General features: G+C 38.6%; 1 protein-coding gene across 8 annotated transcripts in view; it reads right to left on the reverse strand.

The window, feature by feature from the left end:
• Positions 1-22,333, reverse strand: part of LOC129837541 (nucleoporin SEH1-like) — a 168,329-nt gene that overhangs the window by 74,984 nt on the left and 71,012 nt on the right. For 7 of the 8 annotated variants that reach the window (XM_055903815.1, XM_055903814.1, XM_055903813.1 and 4 more), the window contains 3 exons: positions 21,389-22,298; positions 21,078-21,226; positions 20,193-20,417 (listed from right to left, as the gene is read on the reverse strand). In XM_055903815.1, the coding sequence (XP_055759790.1) occupies positions 20,193-20,417; positions 21,078-21,226; positions 21,389-22,298 (1,284 nt within the window). Of the gene's footprint in view, positions 1-20,192; positions 20,418-20,714; positions 20,843-21,077; positions 21,227-21,388; positions 22,299-22,333 lie in introns of those variants that run through there. The other variant, XM_055903819.1, reaches the window with a different exon arrangement.

Genomic DNA, 22,333 nt, shown 5'->3' on the forward strand with positions numbered 1-22,333 from the left:
TACAGTGGAGAAACCATCCAGAATATAATGTGTTACAGTGGAGAAACCATCCAGAATATAATGTGTTACAGTGGAGAAACCATCCAGAATATAATGTGTTACAGTGGAGAAACCATCCAGAATATAATGTGTTACAGTGGAGAAACCACCCAGAATATAATGTGTTACAGTGGAGAAACCACCCAGAATATAATGTGTTACAGTGGAGAAACCATCCAGAATATAATGTGTTACAGTGGAGAAACCATCCAGAATATAATGTGTTACAGTGGAGAAACCATCCAGAATATAATGTGTTACAGTGGAGAAACCATCCAGAATATAATGTTACAGTGGAGAAACCATCCAGAATATAATGTGTTACAGTGGAGAAACCACCCAGAATATAATGTGTTACAGTGGAGAAACCATCCAGAATATAATGTGTTACAGTGGAGAAACCATCCAGAATATAATGTGTTACAGTGGAGAAACCATCCAGAATATAATGTGTTACAGTGGAGAAACCATCCAGAATATAATGTGTTACAGTGGAGAAACCATCCAGAATATAATGTGTTACAGTGGAGAAACCATCCAGAATATAATGTGTTACAGTGGAGAAACCATCCAGAATATAATGTGTTACAGTGGAGAAACCATCCAGAATATAATGTGTTACAGTGGAGAAACCATCCAGAATATAATGTTTTATGTGTTACAGTGGAGAAACCACCCAGAATATAATGTGTTATGTGTTACAGTGGAGAAACCATCCAGAATATAATGTGTTATGTGTTACAGTGGAGAAACCATCCAGAATATAATGTGTTACAGTGGAGAAACCATCCAGAATATAATGTGTTACAGTGGAGAAACCATCCAGAATATAATGTGTTACAGTGGAGAAACCATCCAGAATATAATGTGTTACAGTGGAGAAACCACCCAGAATATAATGTGTTACAGTGGAGAAACCACCCAGAATATAATGTTACAGTGGAGAAACCATCCAGAATATAATGTGTTACAGTGGAGAAACCATCCAGAATATAATGTGTTACAGTGGAGAAACCATCCAGAATATAATGTGTTACAGTGGAGAAACCATCCAGAATATAATGTGTTACAGTGGAGAAACCATCCAGAATATAATGTGTTACAGTGGAGAAACCATCCAGAATATAATGTGTTACAGTGGAGAAACCATCCAGAATATAATGTGTTACAGTGGAGAAACCACCCAGAATATAATGTGTTACAGTGGAGAAACCACCCAGAATATAATGTTACAGTGGAGAAACCATCCAGAATATAGTGTGTTACAGTGGAGAAACCATCCAGAATATAATGTGTTACAGTGGAGAAATCATCCAGAATATAATGTGTTACAGTGGAGAAACCATCCAGAATATAATGTGTTACAGTGGAGAAACCACCCAGAATATAATGTTACAGTGGAGAAACCATCCAGAATATAATGTTACAGTGGAGAAACCACCCAGAATATAATGTGTTACAGTGGAGAAACCACCCAGAATATAATGTTACAGTGGAGAAACCATCCAGAATATAATGTGTTACAGTGGAGAAACCATCCAGAATATAATGTGTTACAGTGGAGAAACCATCCAGAATATAATGTGTTACAGTGGAGAAACCATCCAGAATATAATGTGTTACAGTGGAGAAACCATCCAGAATATAATGTGTTACAGTGGAGAAACCACCCAGAATATAATGTGTTATGTGTTACAGTGGAGAAACCATCCAGAATATAATGTGTTATGTGTTACAGTGGAGAAACCACCCAGAATATAATGTGTTATGTGTTACAGTGGAGAAACCACCCAGAATATAATGTGTTATGTGTTACAGTGGAGAAACCACCCAGAATATAATGTGTTATGTGTTACAGTGGAGAAACCATCCAGAATATAATGTGTTATGTGTTACAGTGGAGAAACCATCCAGAATATAATGTGTTATGTGTTACAGTGGAGAAACCATCCAGAATATTATGTGTTACAGTGGAGAAACCACCCAGAATATAATGTGTTACAGTGGAGAAACCACCCAGAATATAATGTTACAGTGGAGAAACCATCCAGAATATAGTGTGTTATCTGTTACAGTGGAGAAACCATCCAGAATATAATGTGTTACAGTGGAGAAACCATCCAGAATATAATGTGTTACAGTGGAGAAACCATCCAGAATATAATGTGTTACAGTGGAGAAACCATCCAGAATATAATGTGTTACAGTGGAGAAACCATCCAGAATATAATGTGTTACAGTGGAGAAACCACCCAGAATATAATGTGTTACAGTGGAGAAACCATCCAGAATATAATGTGTTACAGTGGAGAAACCATCCAGAGTATAATGTGTTACAGTGGAGAAATCATCCAGAATATAATGTGTTACAGCGGAGAAACCATCCAGAATATAATGTGTTACAGCGGAGAAACCATCCAGAATATAATGTGTTATGTGTTACAGTGGAGAAACGATCCAGAATATAATGTGTTATCTGATACAGTGGAGAAACCATCCAGAATATAATGTGTTACAGTGGAGAAACCACCCAGAATATAATGTGTTATGTGTTACAGTGGAGAAACGATCCAGAATATAATGTGTTATGTGTTACAGTGGAGAAACCATCCAGAATATAATGTGTTATGTGTTACAGTGGAGAAACCACCCAGAATATAATGTGTTGTGTTACAGTGGAGAAACCATCCAGAATATAATGTGTTACAGTGGAGAAACCATCCAGAATATAATGTGTTACAGTGGAGAAACCATCCAGAATATAATGTGTTACAGTGGAGAAACCACCCAGAATATAATGTGTTACAGTGGAGAAACCATCCAGAATATAATGTGTTACAGTGGAGAAACCATCCAGAATATAATGTGTTACAGCGGAGAAATCATCCAGAATATAATGTGTTACAGCGGAGAAACCATCTAGAATATAATGTGTTACAGCGGAGAAACCATCCAGAATATAATGTGTTATGTGTTACAGTGGAGAAACGATCCAGAATATAATGTGTTATCTGATACAGTGGAGAAACCATCCAGAATATAATGTGTTACAGTGGAGAAACCACCCAGAATATAATGTGTTATGTGTTACAGTGGAGAAACGATCCAGAATATAATGTGTTATGTGTTACAGTGGAGAAACCATCCAGAATATAATGTGTTATGTGTTACAGTGGAGAAACCACCCAGAATATAATGTGTTGTGTTACAGTGGAGAAACCACCCAGAATATAATGTGTTGTGTTACAGTGGAGAAACCATCCAGAATATAATGTGTTACAGTGGAGAAACCATCCAGAATATAATGTGTTACAGTGGAGAAACCATCCAGAATATAATGTGTTACAGTGGAGAAACCATCCAGAATATAATGTGTTACAGTGGAGAAACCATCCAGAATATAATGTGTTACAGTGGAGAAACCATCCAGAATATAATGTGTTACAGTGGAGAAACCATCCAGAATATAATGTGTTACAGTGGAGAAACCATCCAGAATATAATGTGTTACAGTGGAGAAACCACCCAGAATATAATGTGTTACAGTGGAGAAACCACCCAGAATATAATGTGTTACAGTGGAGAAACCATCCAGAATATAATGTGTTACAGTGGAGAAACCATCCAGAATATAATGTGTTACAGTGGAGAAACCATCCAGAATATAATGTTACAGTGGAGAAACCACCCAGAATATAATGTGTTACAGTGGAGAAACCACCCAGAATATAATGTGTTACAGTGGAGAAACCACCCAGAATATAATGTTACAGTGGAGAAACCATCCAGAATATAATGTGTTACAGTGGAGAAACCATCCAGAATATAATGTGTTACAGTGGAGAAACCATCCAGAATATAATGTGTTACAGTGGAGAAACCATCCAGAATATAATGTGTTACAGTGGAGAAACCATCCAGAATATAATGTGTTACAGTGGAGAAACCATCCAGAATATAATGTGTTACAGTGGAGAAACCACCCAGAATATAATGTGTTACAGTGGAGAAACCACCCAGAATATAATGTGTTATGTGTTACAGTGGAGAAACCATCCAGAATATAATGTGTTATGTGTTACAGTGGAGAAACCACCCAGAATATAATGTGTTATGTGTTACAGTGGAGAAACCATCCAGAATATAATGTGTTATGTGTTACAGTGGAGAAACCATCCAGAATATAATGTGTTACAGTGGAGAAACCATCCAGAATATAATGTGTTACAGTGGAGAAACCATCCAGAATATAATGTGTTACAGTGGAGAAACCATCCAGAATATAATGTGTTACAGTGGAGAAACCACCCAGAATATAATGTGTTACAGTGGAGAAACCATCCAGAATATAATGTGTTACAGTGGAGAAACCATCCAGAATATAATGTGTTACAGTGGAGAAACCATCCAGAATATAATGTGTTACAGTGGAGAAACCATCCAGAATATAATGTGTTACAGTGGAGAAACCATCCAGAATATAATGTGTTACAGTGGAGAAACCATCCAGAATATAATGTGTTACAGTGGAGAAACCATCCAGAATATAATGTGTTACAGTGGAGAAACCATCCAGAATATAATGTGTTACAGTGGAGAAACCATCCAGAATATAATGTGTTACAGTGGAGAAACCATCCAGAATATAATGTGTTACAGTGGAGAAACCATCCAGAATATAATGTGTTACAGTGGAGAAACCATCCAGAATATAATGTGTTACAGTGGAGAAACCATCCAGAATATAATGTGTTACAGTGGAGAAACCATCCAGAATATAATGTGTTACAGTGGAGAAACCATCCAGAATATAATGTGTTATAGCGGAGAAACCACCCAGAATATAATGTTACAGTGGAGAAACCATCCAGAATATAATGTGTTACAGTGGAGAAACCATCCAGAATATAATGTGTTACAGTGGAGAAACCATCCAGAATATAATGTGTTACAGTGGAGAAACCATCCAGAATATAATGTGTTACAGTGGAGAAACCATCCAGAATATAATGTGTTACAGTGGAGAAACCATCCAGAATATAATGTGTTACAGTGGAGAAACCACCCAGAATATAATGTGTTATGTGTTACAGTGGAGAAACCATCCAGAATATAATGTGTTATGTGTTACAGTGGAGAAACCACCCAGAATATAATGTGTTATGTGTTACAGTGGAGAAACCATCCAGAATATAATGTGTTATGTGTTACAGTGGAGAAACCATCCAGAATATAATGTGTTACAGTGGAGAAACCATCCAGAATATAATGTGTTACAGTGGAGAAACCATCCAGAATATAATGTGTTACAGTGGAGAAACCATCCAGAATATAATGTGTTACAGTGGAGAAACCATCCAGAATATAATGTGTTACAGTGGAGAAACCATCCAGAATATAATGTGTTACAGTGGAGAAACCACCCAGAATATAATGTTACAGTGGAGAAACCATCCAGAATATAGTGTGTTATCTGTTACAGTGGAGAAACCATCCAGAATATAATGTGTTACAGTGGAGAAACCATCCAGAATATAATGTGTTACAGTGGAGAAACCATCCAGAATATAATGTGTTACAGTGGAGAAACCATCCAGAATATAATGTGTTACAGTGGAGAAACCATCCAGAATATAATGTGTTACAGTGGAGAAACCATCCAGAATATAATGTGTTACAGTGGAGAAACCATCCAGAATATAATGTGTTACAGTGGAGAAACCATCCAGAATATAATGTGTTACAGTGGAGAAACCATCCAGAATATAATGTGTTACAGTGGAGAAACCATCCAGAATATAATGTGTTACAGTGGAGAAACCATCCAGAATATAATGTGTTACAGTGGAGAAACCATCCAGAATATAATGTGTTACAGTGGAGAAACCATCCAGAATATAATGTGTTACAGTGGAGAAACCATCCAGAATATAATGTGTTACAGTGGAGAAACCATCCAGAATATAATGTGTTACAGTGGAGAAACCATCCAGAATATAATGTGTTACAGTGGAGAAACCATCCAGAATATAATGTGTTACAGTGGAGAAACCACCCAGAATATAATGTGTTATAGCGGAGAAACCACCCAGAATATAATGTGTTATAGCGGAGAAACCACCCAGAATATAATGTTACAGTGGAGAAACCATCCAGAATATAATGTGTTACAGTGGAGAAACCATCCAGAATATAATGTGTTACAGTGGAGAAACCATCCAGAATATAATGTGTTACAGTGGAGAAACCATCCAGAATATAATGTGTTACAGTGGAGAAACCATCCAGAATATAATGTGTTACAGTGGAGAAACCACCCAGAATATAATGTGTTACAGTGGAGAAACCATCCAGAATATAATGTGTTACAGTGGAGAAACCATCCAGAATATAATGTGTTATGTGTTACAGTGGAGAAACCACCCAGAATATAATGTGTTATGTGTTACAGTGGAGAAACCATCCAGAATATAATGTGTTATGTGTTACAGTGGAGAAACCATCCAGAATATAATGTGTTACAGTGGAGAAACCATCCAGAATATAATGTGTTACAGTGGAGAAACCATCCAGAATATAATGTGTTACAGTGGAGAAACCATCCAGAATATAATGTGTTACAGTGGAGAAACCATCCAGAATATAATGTGTTACAGTGGAGAAACCATCCAGAATATAATGTGTTACAGTGGAGAAACCACCCAGAATATAATGTGTTACAGTGGAGAAACCATCCAGAATATAATGTGTTACAGTGGAGAAACCATCCAGAATATAATGTGTTATGTGTTACAGTGGAGAAACCACCCAGAATATAATGTGTTATGTGTTACAGTGGAGAAACCATCCAGAATATAATGTGTTATGTGTTACAGTGGAGAAACCATCCAGAATATAATGTGTTACAGTGGAGAAACCATCCAGAATATAATGTGTTACAGTGGAGAAACCATCCAGAATATAATGTGTTACAGTGGAGAAACCATCCAGAATATAATGTGTTACAGTGGAGAAACCACCCAGAATATAATGTGTTACAGTGGAGAAACCACCCAGAATATAATGTTACAGTGGAGAAACCATCCAGAATATAGTGTGTTATCTGTTACAGTGGAGAAACCATCCAGAATATAATGTGTTACAGTGGAGAAACCATCCAGAATATAATGTGTTACAGTGGAGAAACCATCCAGAATATAATGTGTTACAGTGGAGAAACCATCCAGAATATAATGTGTTACAGTGGAGAAACCATCCAGAATATAATGTGTTACAGTGGAGAAACCATCCAGAATATAATGTGTTACAGTGGAGAAACCACCCAGAATATAATGTGTTACAGTGGAGAAACCACCCAGAATATAATGTGTTACAGTGGAGAAACCATCCAGAATATAATGTGTTACAGTGGAGAAACCATCCAGAATATAATGTGTTACAGTGGAGAAATCATCCAGAATATAATGTGTTACAGCGGAGAAACCATCCAGAATATAATGTGTTACAGCGGAGAAACCATCCAGAATATAATGTGTTATGTGTTACAGTGGAGAAACGATCCAGAATATAATGTGTTATGTGTTACAGTGGAGAAACCATCCAGAATATAATGTGTTATCTGATACAGTGGAGAAACCATCCAGAATATAATGTGTTACAGTGGAGAAACCACCCAGAATATAATGTGTTATGTGTTACAGTGGAGAAACGATCCAGAATATAATGTGTTATGTGTTACAGTGGAGAAACCATCCAGAATATAATGTGTTATGTGTTACAGTGGAGAAACCACCCAGAATATAATGTGTTGTGTTACAGTGGAGAAACCATCCAGAATATAATGTGTTACAGTGGAGAAACCATCCAGAATATAATGTGTTACAGTGGAGAAACCATCCAGAATATAATGTGTTACAGTGGAGAAACCATCCAGAATATAATGTGTTACAGTGGAGAAACCATCCAGAATATAATGTGTTACAGTGGAGAAACCATCCAGAATATAATGTGTTACAGTGGAGAAACCACCCAGAATATAATGTGTTACAGTGGAGAAACCACCCAGAATATAATGTGTTACAGTGGAGAAACCACCCAGAATATAATGTGTTACAGTGGAGAAACCATCCAGAATATAATGTGTTACAGTGGAGAAACCATCCAGAATATAATGTGTTACAGTGGAGAAACCATCCAGAATATAATGTGTTACAGTGGAGAAACCACCCAGAATATAATGTTACAGTGGAGAAACCATCCAGAATATAATGTGTTACAGTGGAGAAACCACCCAGAATATAATGTGTTACAGTGGAGAAACCACCCAGAATATAATGTGTTACAGTGGAGAAACCATCCAGAATATAATGTGTTACAGTGGAGAAACCATCCAGAATATAATGTGTTACAGTGGAGAAACCACCCAGAATATAATGTGTTACAGTGGAGAAACCATCCAGAATATAATGTGTTACAGTGGAGAAACCATCCAGAATATAATGTGTTACAGTGGAGAAACCATCCAGAATATAATGTGTTACAGTGGAGAAACCATCCAGAATATAATGTGTTACAGTGGAGAAACCATCCAGAATATAATGTGTTACAGTGGAGAAACCATCCAGAATATAATGTGTTACAGTGGAGAAACCATCCAGAATATAATGTGTTACAGTGGAGAAACCATCCAGAATATAATGTGTTACAGTGGAGAAACCACCCAGAATATAATGTGTTACAGTGGAGAAACCACCCAGAATATAATGTGTTACAGTGGAGAAACCACCCAGAATATAATGTGTTATGTGTTACAGTGGAGAAACCATCCAGAATATAATGTGTTATGTGTTACAGTGGAGAAACCACCCAGAATATAATGTGTTATGTGTTACAGTGGAGAAACCATCCAGAATATAATGTGTTACAGTGGAGAAACCATCCAGAATATAATGTGTTACAGTGGAGAAACCATCCAGAATATAATGTGTTACAGTGGAGAAACCATCCAGAATATAATGTGTTACAGTGGAGAAACCACCCAGAATATAATGTGTTACAGTGGAGAAACCACCCAGAATATAATGTTACAGTGGAGAAACCATCCAGAATATAGTGTGTTCTGTTACAGTGGAGAAACCATCCAGAATATAATGTGTTACAGTGGAGAAACCATCCAGAATATAATGTGTTACAGTGGAGAAACCATCCAGAATATAATGTGTTACAGTGGAGAAACCACCCAGAATATAATGTGTTACAGTGGAGAAACCACCCAGAATATAATGTGTTACAGTGGAGAAACCATCCAGAATATAATGTGTTACAGTGGAGAAACCATCCAGAATATAATGTGTTACAGTGGAGAAATCATCCAGAATATAATGTGTTATCTGATACAGTGGAGAAACCATCCAGAATATAATGTGTTATGTGTTACAGTGGAGAAACGATCCAGAATATAATGTGTTATGTGTTACAGTGGAGAAACCATCCAGAATATAATGTGTTATCTGATACAGTGGAGAAACCATCCAGAATATAATGTGTTACAGTGGAGAAACCACCCAGAATATAATGTGTTATGTGTTACAGTGGAGAAACGATCCAGAATATAATGTGTTATGTGTTACAGTGGAGAAACCATCCAGAATATAATGTGTTATGTGTTACAGTGGAGAAACCACCCAGAATATAATGTGTTGTGTTACAGTGGAGAAACCATCCAGAATATAATGTGTTACAGTGGAGAAACCATCCAGAATATAATGTGTTATGTGTTACAGTGGAGAAACCATCCAGAATATAATGTGTTACAGTGGAGAAACCATCCAGAATATAATGTGTTACAGTGGAGAAACCATCCAGAATATAATGTGTTACAGTGGAGAAACCATCCAGAATATAGTGTGTTATCTGTTACAGTGGAGAAACCATCCAGAATATAATGTGTTATCTGTTACAGTGGAGAAACCATCCAGAATATAATGTGTTACAGTGGAGAAACCACCCAGAATATAATGTGTTACAGTGGAGAAACCATCCAGAATACAATGTGTTACAGTGGAGAAACCATCCAGAATATAATGTGTTACAGTGGAGAAACCATCCAGAATATAATGTGTTACAGTGGAGAAACCATCCAGAATATAATGTGTTACAGTGGAGAAACCATCCAGAATATAATGTGTTACAGTGGAGAAACCATCCAGAATATAATGTGTTACAGTGGAGAAACCATCCAGAATATAGTGTGTTATCTGTTACAGTGGAGAAACCATCCAGAATATAATGTGTTATCTGTTACAGTGGAGAAACCATCCAGAATATAATGTGTTACAGTGGAGAAACCACCCAGAATATAATGTGTTACAGTGGAGAAACCATCCAGAATACAATGTGTTACAGTGGAGAAACCATCCAGAATATAATGTGTTACAGTGGAGAAACCATCCAGAATATAATGTGTTACAGTGGAGAAACCATCCAGAATATAATGTGTTACAGTGGAGAAACCATCCAGAATATAATGTGTTACAGTGGAGAAACCATCCAGAATATAATGTGTTACAGTGGAGAAACCATCCAGAATATAATGTGTTACAGTGGAGAAACCATCCAGAATATAATGTGTTACAGTGGAGAAACCATCCAGAATATAATGTGTTACAGTGGAGAAACCATCCAGAATATAATGTGTTACAGTGGAGAAACCATCCAGAATATAATGTGTTACAGTGGAGAAACCATCCAGAATATAATGTGTTACAGTGGAGAAACCATCCAGAATATAATGTGTTACAGTGGAGAAACCATCCAGAATATAATGTGTTACAGTGGAGAAACCATCCAGAATATAATGTGTTACAGTGGAGAAACCATCCAGAATATAATGTGTTATAGCGGAGAAACCACCCAGAATATAATGTGTTATAGCGGAGAAACCACCCAGAATATAATGTTACAGTGGAGAAACCATCCAGAATATAATGTGTTACAGTGGAGAAACCATCCAGAATATAATGTGTTACAGTGGAGAAACCATCCAGAATATAATGTGTTACAGTGGAGAAACCATCCAGAATATAATGTGTTACAGTGGAGAAACCATCCAGAATATAATGTGTTACAGTGGAGAAACCATCCAGAATATAATGTGTTACAGTGGAGAAACCACCCAGAATATAATGTGTTATGTGTTACAGTGGAGAAACCATCCAGAATATAATGTGTTATGTGTTACAGTGGAGAAACCACCCAGAATATAATGTGTTATGTGTTACAGTGGAGAAACCATCCAGAATATAATGTGTTGTGTTACAGTGGAGAAACCATCCAGAATATAATGTGTTACAGTGGAGAAACCATCCAGAATATAATGTGTTACAGTGGAGAAACCATCCAGAATATAATGTGTTACAGTGGAGAAACCATCCAGAATATAATGTGTTACAGTGGAGAAACCATCCAGAATATAATGTGTTACAGTGGAGAAACCATCCAGAATATAATGTGTTACAGTGGAGAAACCACCCAGAATATAATGTTACAGTGGAGAAACCATCCAGAATATAGTGTGTTATCTGTTACAGTGGAGAAACCATCCAGAATATAATGTGTTACAGTGGAGAAACCATCCAGAATATAATGTGTTACAGTGGAGAAACCATCCAGAATATAATGTGTTACAGTGGAGAAACCATCCAGAATATAATGTGTTACAGTGGAGAAACCATCCAGAATATAATGTGTTACAGTGGAGAAACCATCCAGAATATAATGTGTTACAGTGGAGAAACCATCCAGAATATAATGTGTTACAGTGGAGAAACCATCCAGAATATAATGTGTTACAGTGGAGAAACCATCCAGAATATAATGTGTTACAGTGGAGAAACCATCCAGAATATAATGTGTTACAGTGGAGAAACCATCCAGAATATAATGTGTTACAGTGGAGAAACCATCCAGAATATAATGTGTTACAGTGGAGAAACCATCCAGAATATAATGTGTTACAGTGGAGAAACCATCCAGAATATAATGTGTTACAGTGGAGAAACCATCCAGAATATAATGTGTTACAGTGGAGAAACCATCCAGAATATAATGTGTTACAGTGGAGAAACCATCCAGAATATAATGTGTTACAGTGGAGAAACCATCCAGAATATAATGTGTTACAGTGGAGAAACCATCCAGAATATAATGTGTTACAGTGGAGAAACCACCCAGAATATAATGTGTTATAGCGGAGAAACCACCCAGAATATAATGTGTTATAGCGGAGAAACCACCCAGAATATAATGTTACAGTGGAGAAACCATCCAGAATATAATGTGTTACAGTGGAGAAACCATCCAGAATATAATGTGTTACAGTGGAGAAACCATCCAGAATATAATGTGTTACAGTGGAGAAACCATCCAGAATATAATGTGTTACAGTGGAGAAACCATCCAGAATATAATGTGTTACAGTGGAGAAACCACCCAGAATATAATGTGTTACAGTGGAGAAACCATCCAGAATATAATGTGTTACAGTGGAGAAACCATCCAGAATATAATGTGTTATGTGTTACAGTGGAGAAACCACCCAGAATATAATGTGTTATGTGTTACAGTGGAGAAACCATCCAGAATATAATGTGTTATGTGTTACAGTGGAGAAACCATCCAGAATATAATGTGTTACAGTGGAGAAACCATCCAGAATATAATGTGTTACAGTGGAGAAACCATCCAGAATATAATGTGTTACAGTGGAGAAACCATCCAGAATATAATGTGTTACAGTGGAGAAACCATCCAGAATATAATGTGTTACAGTGGAGAAACCATCCAGAATATAATGTGTTACAGTGGAGAAACCACCCAGAATATAATGTGTTACAGTGGAGAAACCATCCAGAATATAATGTGTTACAGTGGAGAAACCATCCAGAATATAATGTGTTATGTGTTACAGTGGAGAAACCACCCAGAATATAATGTGTTATGTGTTACAGTGGAGAAACCATCCAGAATATAATGTGTTATGTGTTACAGTGGAGAAACCATCCAGAATATAATGTGTTATCTGATACAGTGGAGAAACCATCCAGAATATAATGTGTTACAGTGGAGAAACCACCCAGAATATAATGTGTTATGTGTTACAGTGGAGAAACGATCCAGAATATAATGTGTTATGTGTTACAGTGGAGAAACCATCCAGAATATAATGTGTTATGTGTTACAGTGGAGAAACCACCCAGAATATAATGTGTTGTGTTACAGTGGAGAAACCATCCAGAATATAATGTGTTACAGTGGAGAAACCATCCAGAATATAATGTGTTATGTGTTACAGTGGAGAAACCATCCAGAATATAATGTGTTACAGTGGAGAAACCATCCAGAATATAATGTGTTACAGTGGAGAAACCATCCAGAATATAATGTGTTACAGTGGAGAAACCATCCAGAATATAGTGTGTTATCTGTTACAGTGGAGAAACCATCCAGAATATAATGTGTTATCTGTTACAGTGGAGAAACCATCCAGAATATAATGTGTTACAGTGGAGAAACCACCCAGAATATAATGTGTTACAGTGGAGAAACCATCCAGAATACAATGTGTTACAGTGGAGAAACCATCCAGAATATAATGTGTTACAGTGGAGAAACCATCCAGAATATAATGTGTTACAGTGGAGAAACCATCCAGAATATAATGTGTTACAGTGGAGAAACCATCCAGAATATAATGTGTTACAGTGGAGAAACCATCCAGAATATAATGTGTTACAGTGGAGAAACCATCCAGAATATAGTGTGTTATCTGTTACAGTGGAGAAACCATCCAGAATATAATGTGTTATCTGTTACAGTGGAGAAACCATCCAGAATATAATGTGTTACAGTGGAGAAACCACCCAGAATATAATGTGTTACAGTGGAGAAACCATCCAGAATACAATGTGTTACAGTGGAGAAACCATCCAGAATATAATGTGTTACAGTGGAGAAACCATCCAGAATATAATGTGTTACAGTGGAGAAACCATCCAGAATATAATGTGTTACAGTGGAGAAACCATCCAGAATATAATGTGTTACAGTGGAGAAACCATCCAGAATATAATGTGTTACAGTGGAGAAACCATCCAGAATATAATGTGTTACAGTGGAGAAACCATCCAGAATATAATGTGTTACAGTGGAGAAACCATCCAGAATATAATGTGTTACAGTGGAGAAACCATCCAGAATATAATGTGTTACAGTGGAGAAACCATCCAGAATATAATGTGTTACAGTGGAGAAACCATCCAGAATATAATGTGTTACAGTGGAGAAACCATCCAGAATATAATGTGTTACAGTGGAGAAACCATCCAGAATATAATGTGTTACAGTGGAGAAACCATCCAGAATATAATGTGTTACAGTGGAGAAACCATCCAGAATATAATGTGTTACAGTGGAGAAACCATCCAGAATATAATGTGTTATAGCGGAGAAACCACCCAGAATATAATGTGTTATAGCGGAGAAACCACCCAGAATATAATGTTACAGTGGAGAAACCATCCAGAATATAATGTGTTACAGTGGAGAAACCATCCAGAATATAATGTGTTACAGTGGAGAAACCATCCAGAATATAATGTGTTACAGTGGAGAAACCATCCAGAATATAATGTGTTACAGTGGAGAAACCATCCAGAATATAATGTGTTACAGTGGAGAAACCATCCAGAATATAATGTGTTACAGTGGAGAAACCACCCAGAATATAATGTGTTATGTGTTACAGTGGAGAAACCATCCAGAATATAATGTGTTATGTGTTACAGTGGAGAAACCACCCAGAATATAATGTGTTATGTGTTACAGTGGAGAAACCATCCAGAATATAATGTGTTGTGTTACAGTGGAGAAACCATCCAGAATATAATGTGTTACAGTGGAGAAACCATCCAGAATATAATGTGTTACAGTGGAGAAACCATCCAGAATATAATGTGTTACAGTGGAGAAACCATCCAGAATATAATGTGTTACAGTGGAGAAACCATCCAGAATATAATGTGTTACAGTGGAGAAACCATCCAGAATATAATGTGTTACAGTGGAGAAACCACCCAGAATATAATGTTACAGTGGAGAAACCATCCAGAATATAGTGTGTTATCTGTTACAGTGGAGAAACCATCCAGAATATAATGTGTTACAGTGGAGAAACCATCCAGAATATAATGTGTTACAGTGGAGAAACCATCCAGAATATAATGTGTTACAGTGGAGAAACCATCCAGAATATAATGTGTTACAGTGGAGAAACCATCCAGAATATAATGTGTTACAGTGGAGAAACCATCCAGAATATAATGTGTTACAGTGGAGAAACCATCCAGAATATAATGTGTTACAGTGGAGAAACCATCCAGAATATAATGTGTTACAGTGGAGAAACCATCCAGAATATAATGTGTTACAGTGGAGAAACCATCCAGAATATAATGTGTTACAGTGGAGAAACCATCCAGAATATAATGTGTTACAGTGGAGAAACCATCCAGAATATAATGTGTTACAGTGGAGAAACCATCCAGAATATAATGTGTTACAGTGGAGAAACCATCCAGAATATAATGTGTTACAGTGGAGAAACCATCCAGAATATAATGTGTTACAGTGGAGAAACCATCCAGAATATAATGTGTTACAGTGGAGAAACCATCCAGAATATAATGTGTTACAGTGGAGAAACCATCCAGAATATAATGTGTTACAGTGGAGAAACCATCCAGAATATAATGTGTTACAGTGGAGAAACCACCCAGAATATAATGTGTTATAGCGGAGAAACCACCCAGAATATAATGTGTTATAGCGGAGAAACCACCCAGAATATAATGTTACAGTGGAGAAACCATCCAGAATATAATGTGTTACAGTGGAGAAACCATCCAGAATATAATGTGTTACAGTGGAGAAACCATCCAGAATATAATGTGTTACAGTGGAGAAACCATCCAGAATATAATGTGTTACAGTGGAGAAACCATCCAGAATATAATGTGTTACAGTGGAGAAACCACCCAGAATATAATGTGTTACAGTGGAGAAACCATCCAGAATATAATGTGTTACAGTGGAGAAACCATCCAGAATATAATGTGTTATGTGTTACAGTGGAGAAACCACCCAGAATATAATGTGTTATGTGTTACAGTGGAGAAACCATCCAGAATATAATGTGTTATGTGTTACAGTGGAGAAACCATCCAGAATATAATGTGTTACAGTGGAGAAACCATCCAGAATATAATGTGTTACAGTGGAGAAACCATCCAGAATATAATGTGTTACAGTGGAGAAACCATCCAGAATATAATGTGTTACAGTGGAGAAACCATCCAGAATATAATGTGTTACAGTGGAGAAACCATCCAGAATATAATGTGTTACAGTGGAGAAACCACCCAGAATATAATGTGTTACAGTGGAGAAACCATCCAGAATATAATGTGTTACAGTGGAGAAACCATCCAGAATATAATGTGTTATGTGTTACAGTGGAGAAACCACCCAGAATATAATGTGTTATGTGTTACAGTGGAGAAACCATCCAGAATATAATGTGTTATGTGTTACAGTGGAGAAACCATCCAGAATATAATGTGTTACAGTGGAGAAACCATCCAGAATATAATGTGTTACAGTGGAGAAACCATCCAGAATATAATGTGTTACAGTGGAGAAACCATCCAGAATATAATGTGTTACAGTGGAGAAACCACCCAGAATATAATGTGTTACAGTGGAGAAACCACCCAGAATATAATGTTACAGTGGAGAAACCATCCAGAATATAGTGTGTTATCTGTTACAGTGGAGAAACCATCCAGAATATAATGTGTTACAGTGGAGAAACCATCCAGAATATAATGTGTTACAGTGGAGAAACCATCCAGAATATAATGTGTTACAGTGGAGAAACCATCCAGAATATAATGTGTTACAGTGGAGAAACCATCCAGAATATAATGTGTTACAGTGGAGAAACCATCCAGAATATAATGTGTTACAGTGGAGAAACCACCCAGAATATAATGTGTTACAGTGGAGAAACCACCCAGAATATAATGTGTTACAGTGGAGAAACCATCCAGAATATAATGTGTTACAGTGGAGAAACCATCCAGAATATAATGTGTTACAGTGGAGAAATCATCCAGAATATAATGTGTTACAGCGGAGAAACCATCCAGAATATAATGTGTTACAGCGGAGAAACCATCCAGAATATAATGTGTTATGTGTTACAGTGGAGAAACGATCCAGAATATAATGTGTTATGTGTTACAGTGGAGAAACCATCCAGAATATAATGTGTTATCTGATACAGTGGAGAAACCATCCAGAATATAATGTGTTACAGTGGAGAAACCACCCAGAATATAATGTGTTATGTGTTACAGTGGAGAAACGATCCAGAATATAATGTGTTATGTGTTACAGTGGAGAAACCATCCAGAATATAATGTGTTATGTGTTACAGTGGAGAAACCACCCAGAATATAATGTGTTGTGTTACAGTGGAGAAACCATCCAGAATATAATGTGTTACAGTGGAGAAACCATCCAGAATATAATGTGTTACAGTGGAGAAACCATCCAGAATATAATGTGTTACAGTGGAGAAACCATCCAGAATATAATGTGTTACAGTGGAGAAACCATCCAGAATATAATGTGTTACAGTGGAGAAACCATCCAGAATATAATGTGTTACAGTGGAGAAACCACCCAGAATATAATGTGTTACAGTGGAGAAACCACCCAGAATATAATGTGTTACAGTGGAGAAACCACCCAGAATATAATGTGTTACAGTGGAGAAACCATCCAGAATATAATGTGTTACAGTGGAGAAACCATCCAGAATATAATGTGTTACAGTGGAGAAACCATCCAGAATATAATGTGTTACAGTGGAGAAACCACCCAGAATATAATGTTACAGTGGAGAAACCATCCAGAATATAATGTGTTACAGTGGAGAAACCACCCAGAATATAATGTGTTACAGTGGAGAAACCACCCAGAATATAATGTGTTACAGTGGAGAAACCATCCAGAATATAATGTGTTACAGTGGAGAAACCATCCAGAATATAATGTGTTACAGTGGAGAAACCACCCAGAATATAATGTGTTACAGTGGAGAAACCACCCAGAATATAATGTTACAGTGGAGAAACCACCCAGAATATAATGTTACAGTGGAGAAACCATCCAGAATATAATGTGTTACAGTGGAGAAACCATCCAGAATATAATGTGTTACAGTGGAGAAACCATCCAGAATATAATGTGTTACAGTGGAGAAACCATCCAGAATATAATGTGTTACAGTGGAGAAACCATCCAGAATATAATGTGTTACAGTGGAGAAACCATCCAGAATATAATGTGTTACAGTGGAGAAACCACCCAGAATATAATGTGTTACAGTGGAGAAACCACCCAGAATATAATGTGTTACAGTGGAGAAACCACCCAGAATATAATGTGTTATGTGTTACAGTGGAGAAACCATCCAGAATATAATGTGTTATGTGTTACAGTGGAGAAACCACCCAGAATATAATGTGTTATGTGTTACAGTGGAGAAACCATCCAGAATATAATGTGTTACAGTGGAGAAACCATCCAGAATATAATGTGTTACAGTGGAGAAACCATCCAGAATATAATGTGTTACAGTGGAGAAACCATCCAGAATATAATGTGTTACAGTGGAGAAACCACCCAGAATATAATGTGTTACAGTGGAGAAACCACCCAGAATATAATGTTACAGTGGAGAAACCATCCAGAATATAGTGTGTTCTGTTACAGTGGAGAAACCATCCAGAATATAATGTGTTACAGTGGAGAAACCATCCAGAATATAATGTGTTACAGTGGAGAAACCATCCAGAATATAATGTGTTACAGTGGAGAAACCACCCAGAATATAATGTGTTACAGTGGAGAAACCACCCAGAATATAATGTGTTACAGTGGAGAAACCATCCAGAATATAATGTGTTACAGTGGAGAAACCATCCAGAATATAATGTGTTACAGTGGAGAAATCATCCAGAATATAATGTGTTATCTGATACAGTGGAGAAACCATCCAGAATATAATGTGTTATGTGTTACAGTGGAGAAACGATCCAGAATATAATGTGTTATGTGTTACAGTGGAGAAACCATCCAGAATATAATGTGTTATCTGATACAGTGGAGAAACCATCCAGAATATAATGTGTTACAGTGGAGAAACCACCCAGAATATAATGTGTTATGTGTTACAGTGGAGAAACGATCCAGAATATAATGTGTTATGTGTTACAGTGGAGAAACCATCCAGAATATAATGTGTTATGTGTTACAGTGGAGAAACCACCCAGAATATAATGTGTTGTGTTACAGTGGAGAAACCATCCAGAATATAATGTGTTACAGTGGAGAAACCATCCAGAATATAATGTGTTATGTGTTACAGTGGAGAAACCATCCAGAATATAATGTGTTACAGTGGAGAAACCATCCAGAATATAATGTGTTACAGTGGAGAAACCATCCAGAATATAATGTGTTACAGTGGAGAAACCATCCAGAATATAGTGTGTTATCTGTTACAGTGGAGAAACCATCCAGAATATAATGTGTTATCTGTTACAGTGGAGAAACCATCCAGAATATAATGTGTTACAGTGGAGAAACCACCCAGAATATAATGTGTTACAGTGGAGAAACCATCCAGAATACAATGTGTTACAGTGGAGAAACCATCCAGAATATAATGTGTTACAGAGGAGAAACCATCCAGAATATAATGTGTTATGTGTTACAGTGGAGAAACCACATCATTGATATCAACCAACTAGAACACAGAGACCTTGAGGTTTTACACAACAGTTGTTTCAAAACACTGAAATATAAGAAGTAAAACAAACCAAGCAGGAAGCTAGCCCACGTAGTAGGTGTCCTTCCTGTCCTGACATGGACTCAAAGCTAACTAACGACCGACATTGGTTACACCCCCTCCTCACTTGGGATTCAAGCTAACAAGCCAACCACTGATCAGCCACAACCCCCCTTACCTCCAGAGCAGGGTTCTCTGCCATGGCGACGAGGACCACCCTCTTGGCGAACACGCGGGCGACAGCCTGGGCCTCAGCGGAGGCGGGCCAGGAGGAGACACTGAGGACAGCCTGGTACACCCCGGCCTGAGGCGGGATGAACAACACCTTCTGCTCCTCCGTGCTCTTAGGGCCAATGATGGTCTTGTTCTTCACTATCAGCCACTGGTACGGGAATGAATCAACCTGGGTGGGACAGGAAGTGGACATTACGGTTCGACAGCAGTTCCTTGTTCTTCACTATCAGCCACTGGTACGGGAATGAATCAACCTGGGTGGGACAGGAAGTGGACATTACGGTTCGACAGCAGTTCCTTGTTCTTCACTATCAGCCACTGGTACGGGAATAAATCAACCTGGGCTGGACAGGAAGTGGACATTACGGTTCGACAGCAGTTCCTTGTTCTTCACTATCAGCCACTGGTACGGGAATGAATCAACCTGGGCGGGACAGGAAGTGGACATTACGGTTCGACAGCAGTTCCTTGTTCTTCACTATCAGCCACTGGTACGGGAATGAATCAACCTGGGTGGGACAGGAAGTGGACATTACAGTTCGACAGCAGTTCCTTGTTCTTCACTATCAGCCACTGGTACGGGAATGAATCAACCTGGGCGGGACAGGAAGTGGACATTACAGTTCGACAGCAGTTCCTTGTTCTTCAGAGTGGTTACATTTCCGGCACTTATTATTGGCTCTCAATTTGATTAAAATATTCTCTTAGCTTTTTGTTTTACATTTACATGCTTTGAGCAGCCACACGTTTGTTGACACTATTGCAAACCATACAATTCTCTGTAAATCATTGTCCTCTTTACAAATTCAATAGAAACAAAATGACTCACCTTCTCTCCGTCGATGGCCAGGCTGGTGACGGTGATGGAGACCTGCTGCCAGCGCTCGGAGGGGTTGAAGATGCCCAGTGAGGTCTGAGAGGAGATGCCCACACAGCAGGCATGGGGGAACCTCAGCTCCTCAGGGATCACGACCTGGGCTGGAGGAGTGGAGAGGGAGAGGGGTCCAGGGTTATCTTAAAATTACCCCCCCAAAAAATCTCTCAGGATTGAGATTAAGCGTTTCAAACTCTTCCAACTGCAACACACCCTCTTATCTCGAGTGATTCAAGAGAACATTCCAGAACTGATTGAAGACTAACCTGTGAGTTCAGGAAGGCTGCCATTATCCCACGAGGCTACACAGCTCTGGCTGTAGGGGTTCCCCTCCATCAGTCCTGGGTCCAAGGGTTTGAGGTGGGGGTTAGAGCAGTGGTACAGACCCCCAGGACCCCCCGGTCCACCAGGCCCAGAGACACCCAGACCCCCAGAGCTGTGGAGGTGTCTGACTGAGGGGTCAACGTTGGGTCCTAACCGTGAGGACATAGCGTGACCGTACAGGTCGTTCCCTGCTGCCGCCATGTGGCGGTAGGGAGCAGGCAGAGGGAGACCAGGATGTAGAGCTCCATCCGAGGCCAGGTTCTGCTGTGCCAGCTGGGAGCTGAAGAGGGAGCGCCCCGTCAGGAGGCTGGGGACCCCTGGAGGCAGGTCCACCATGGAGCCCTGGGGCTTGAAGCTGGAGATGGGCACGTAGCACAGGTCCTCGGAGGAAGGCAAGCCGAAGCCCGTCCTGGCCCCAGGATAGACCTCACTCCCCTGGGCTGAGACCCCGGACCACTGCTGGTTCCCCTGGCCCCCCATACCGCTGGGCTGCTGGATGTTCAGGTGGCTGGAGTACCCAGAATCCACCTTGGTGAGGCGGTGTGAGTTGGGTACGGAGTGGCGTTTCTGCAGGTCGTAGTCTCTATCGTTCCCACGGCGATAGTTACACTCACTCTGGCTGCGGGTAAAGCCCAGACCTGAACCACTCCGCAGGTCTACCGAGCCACTCGGAGGACCGTCAGAGTGGTGAGGAGACTCTGGGCTCTTGGACTGTCTAGGAGGACAGAGGATGTCTGTAGAGCGGTGAAGAGGTAGATCCTGACCTGAAGGACTCTGGGTATCAGCCCCGTCTACTGGAGGGGTGGGACTGGCCCTGACTATAGTGGTGCTCAGAGACATGGTGCCATTACTCTGGGGAAGGGAGAGAGATAGCATGCAGTCAATTG

Source organism: Salvelinus fontinalis, chromosome 38 (assembly GCF_029448725.1).
Source record: "Salvelinus fontinalis isolate EN_2023a chromosome 38, ASM2944872v1, whole genome shotgun sequence".
Classification (NCBI taxonomy): domain Eukaryota; kingdom Metazoa; phylum Chordata; class Actinopteri; order Salmoniformes; family Salmonidae; genus Salvelinus; species Salvelinus fontinalis.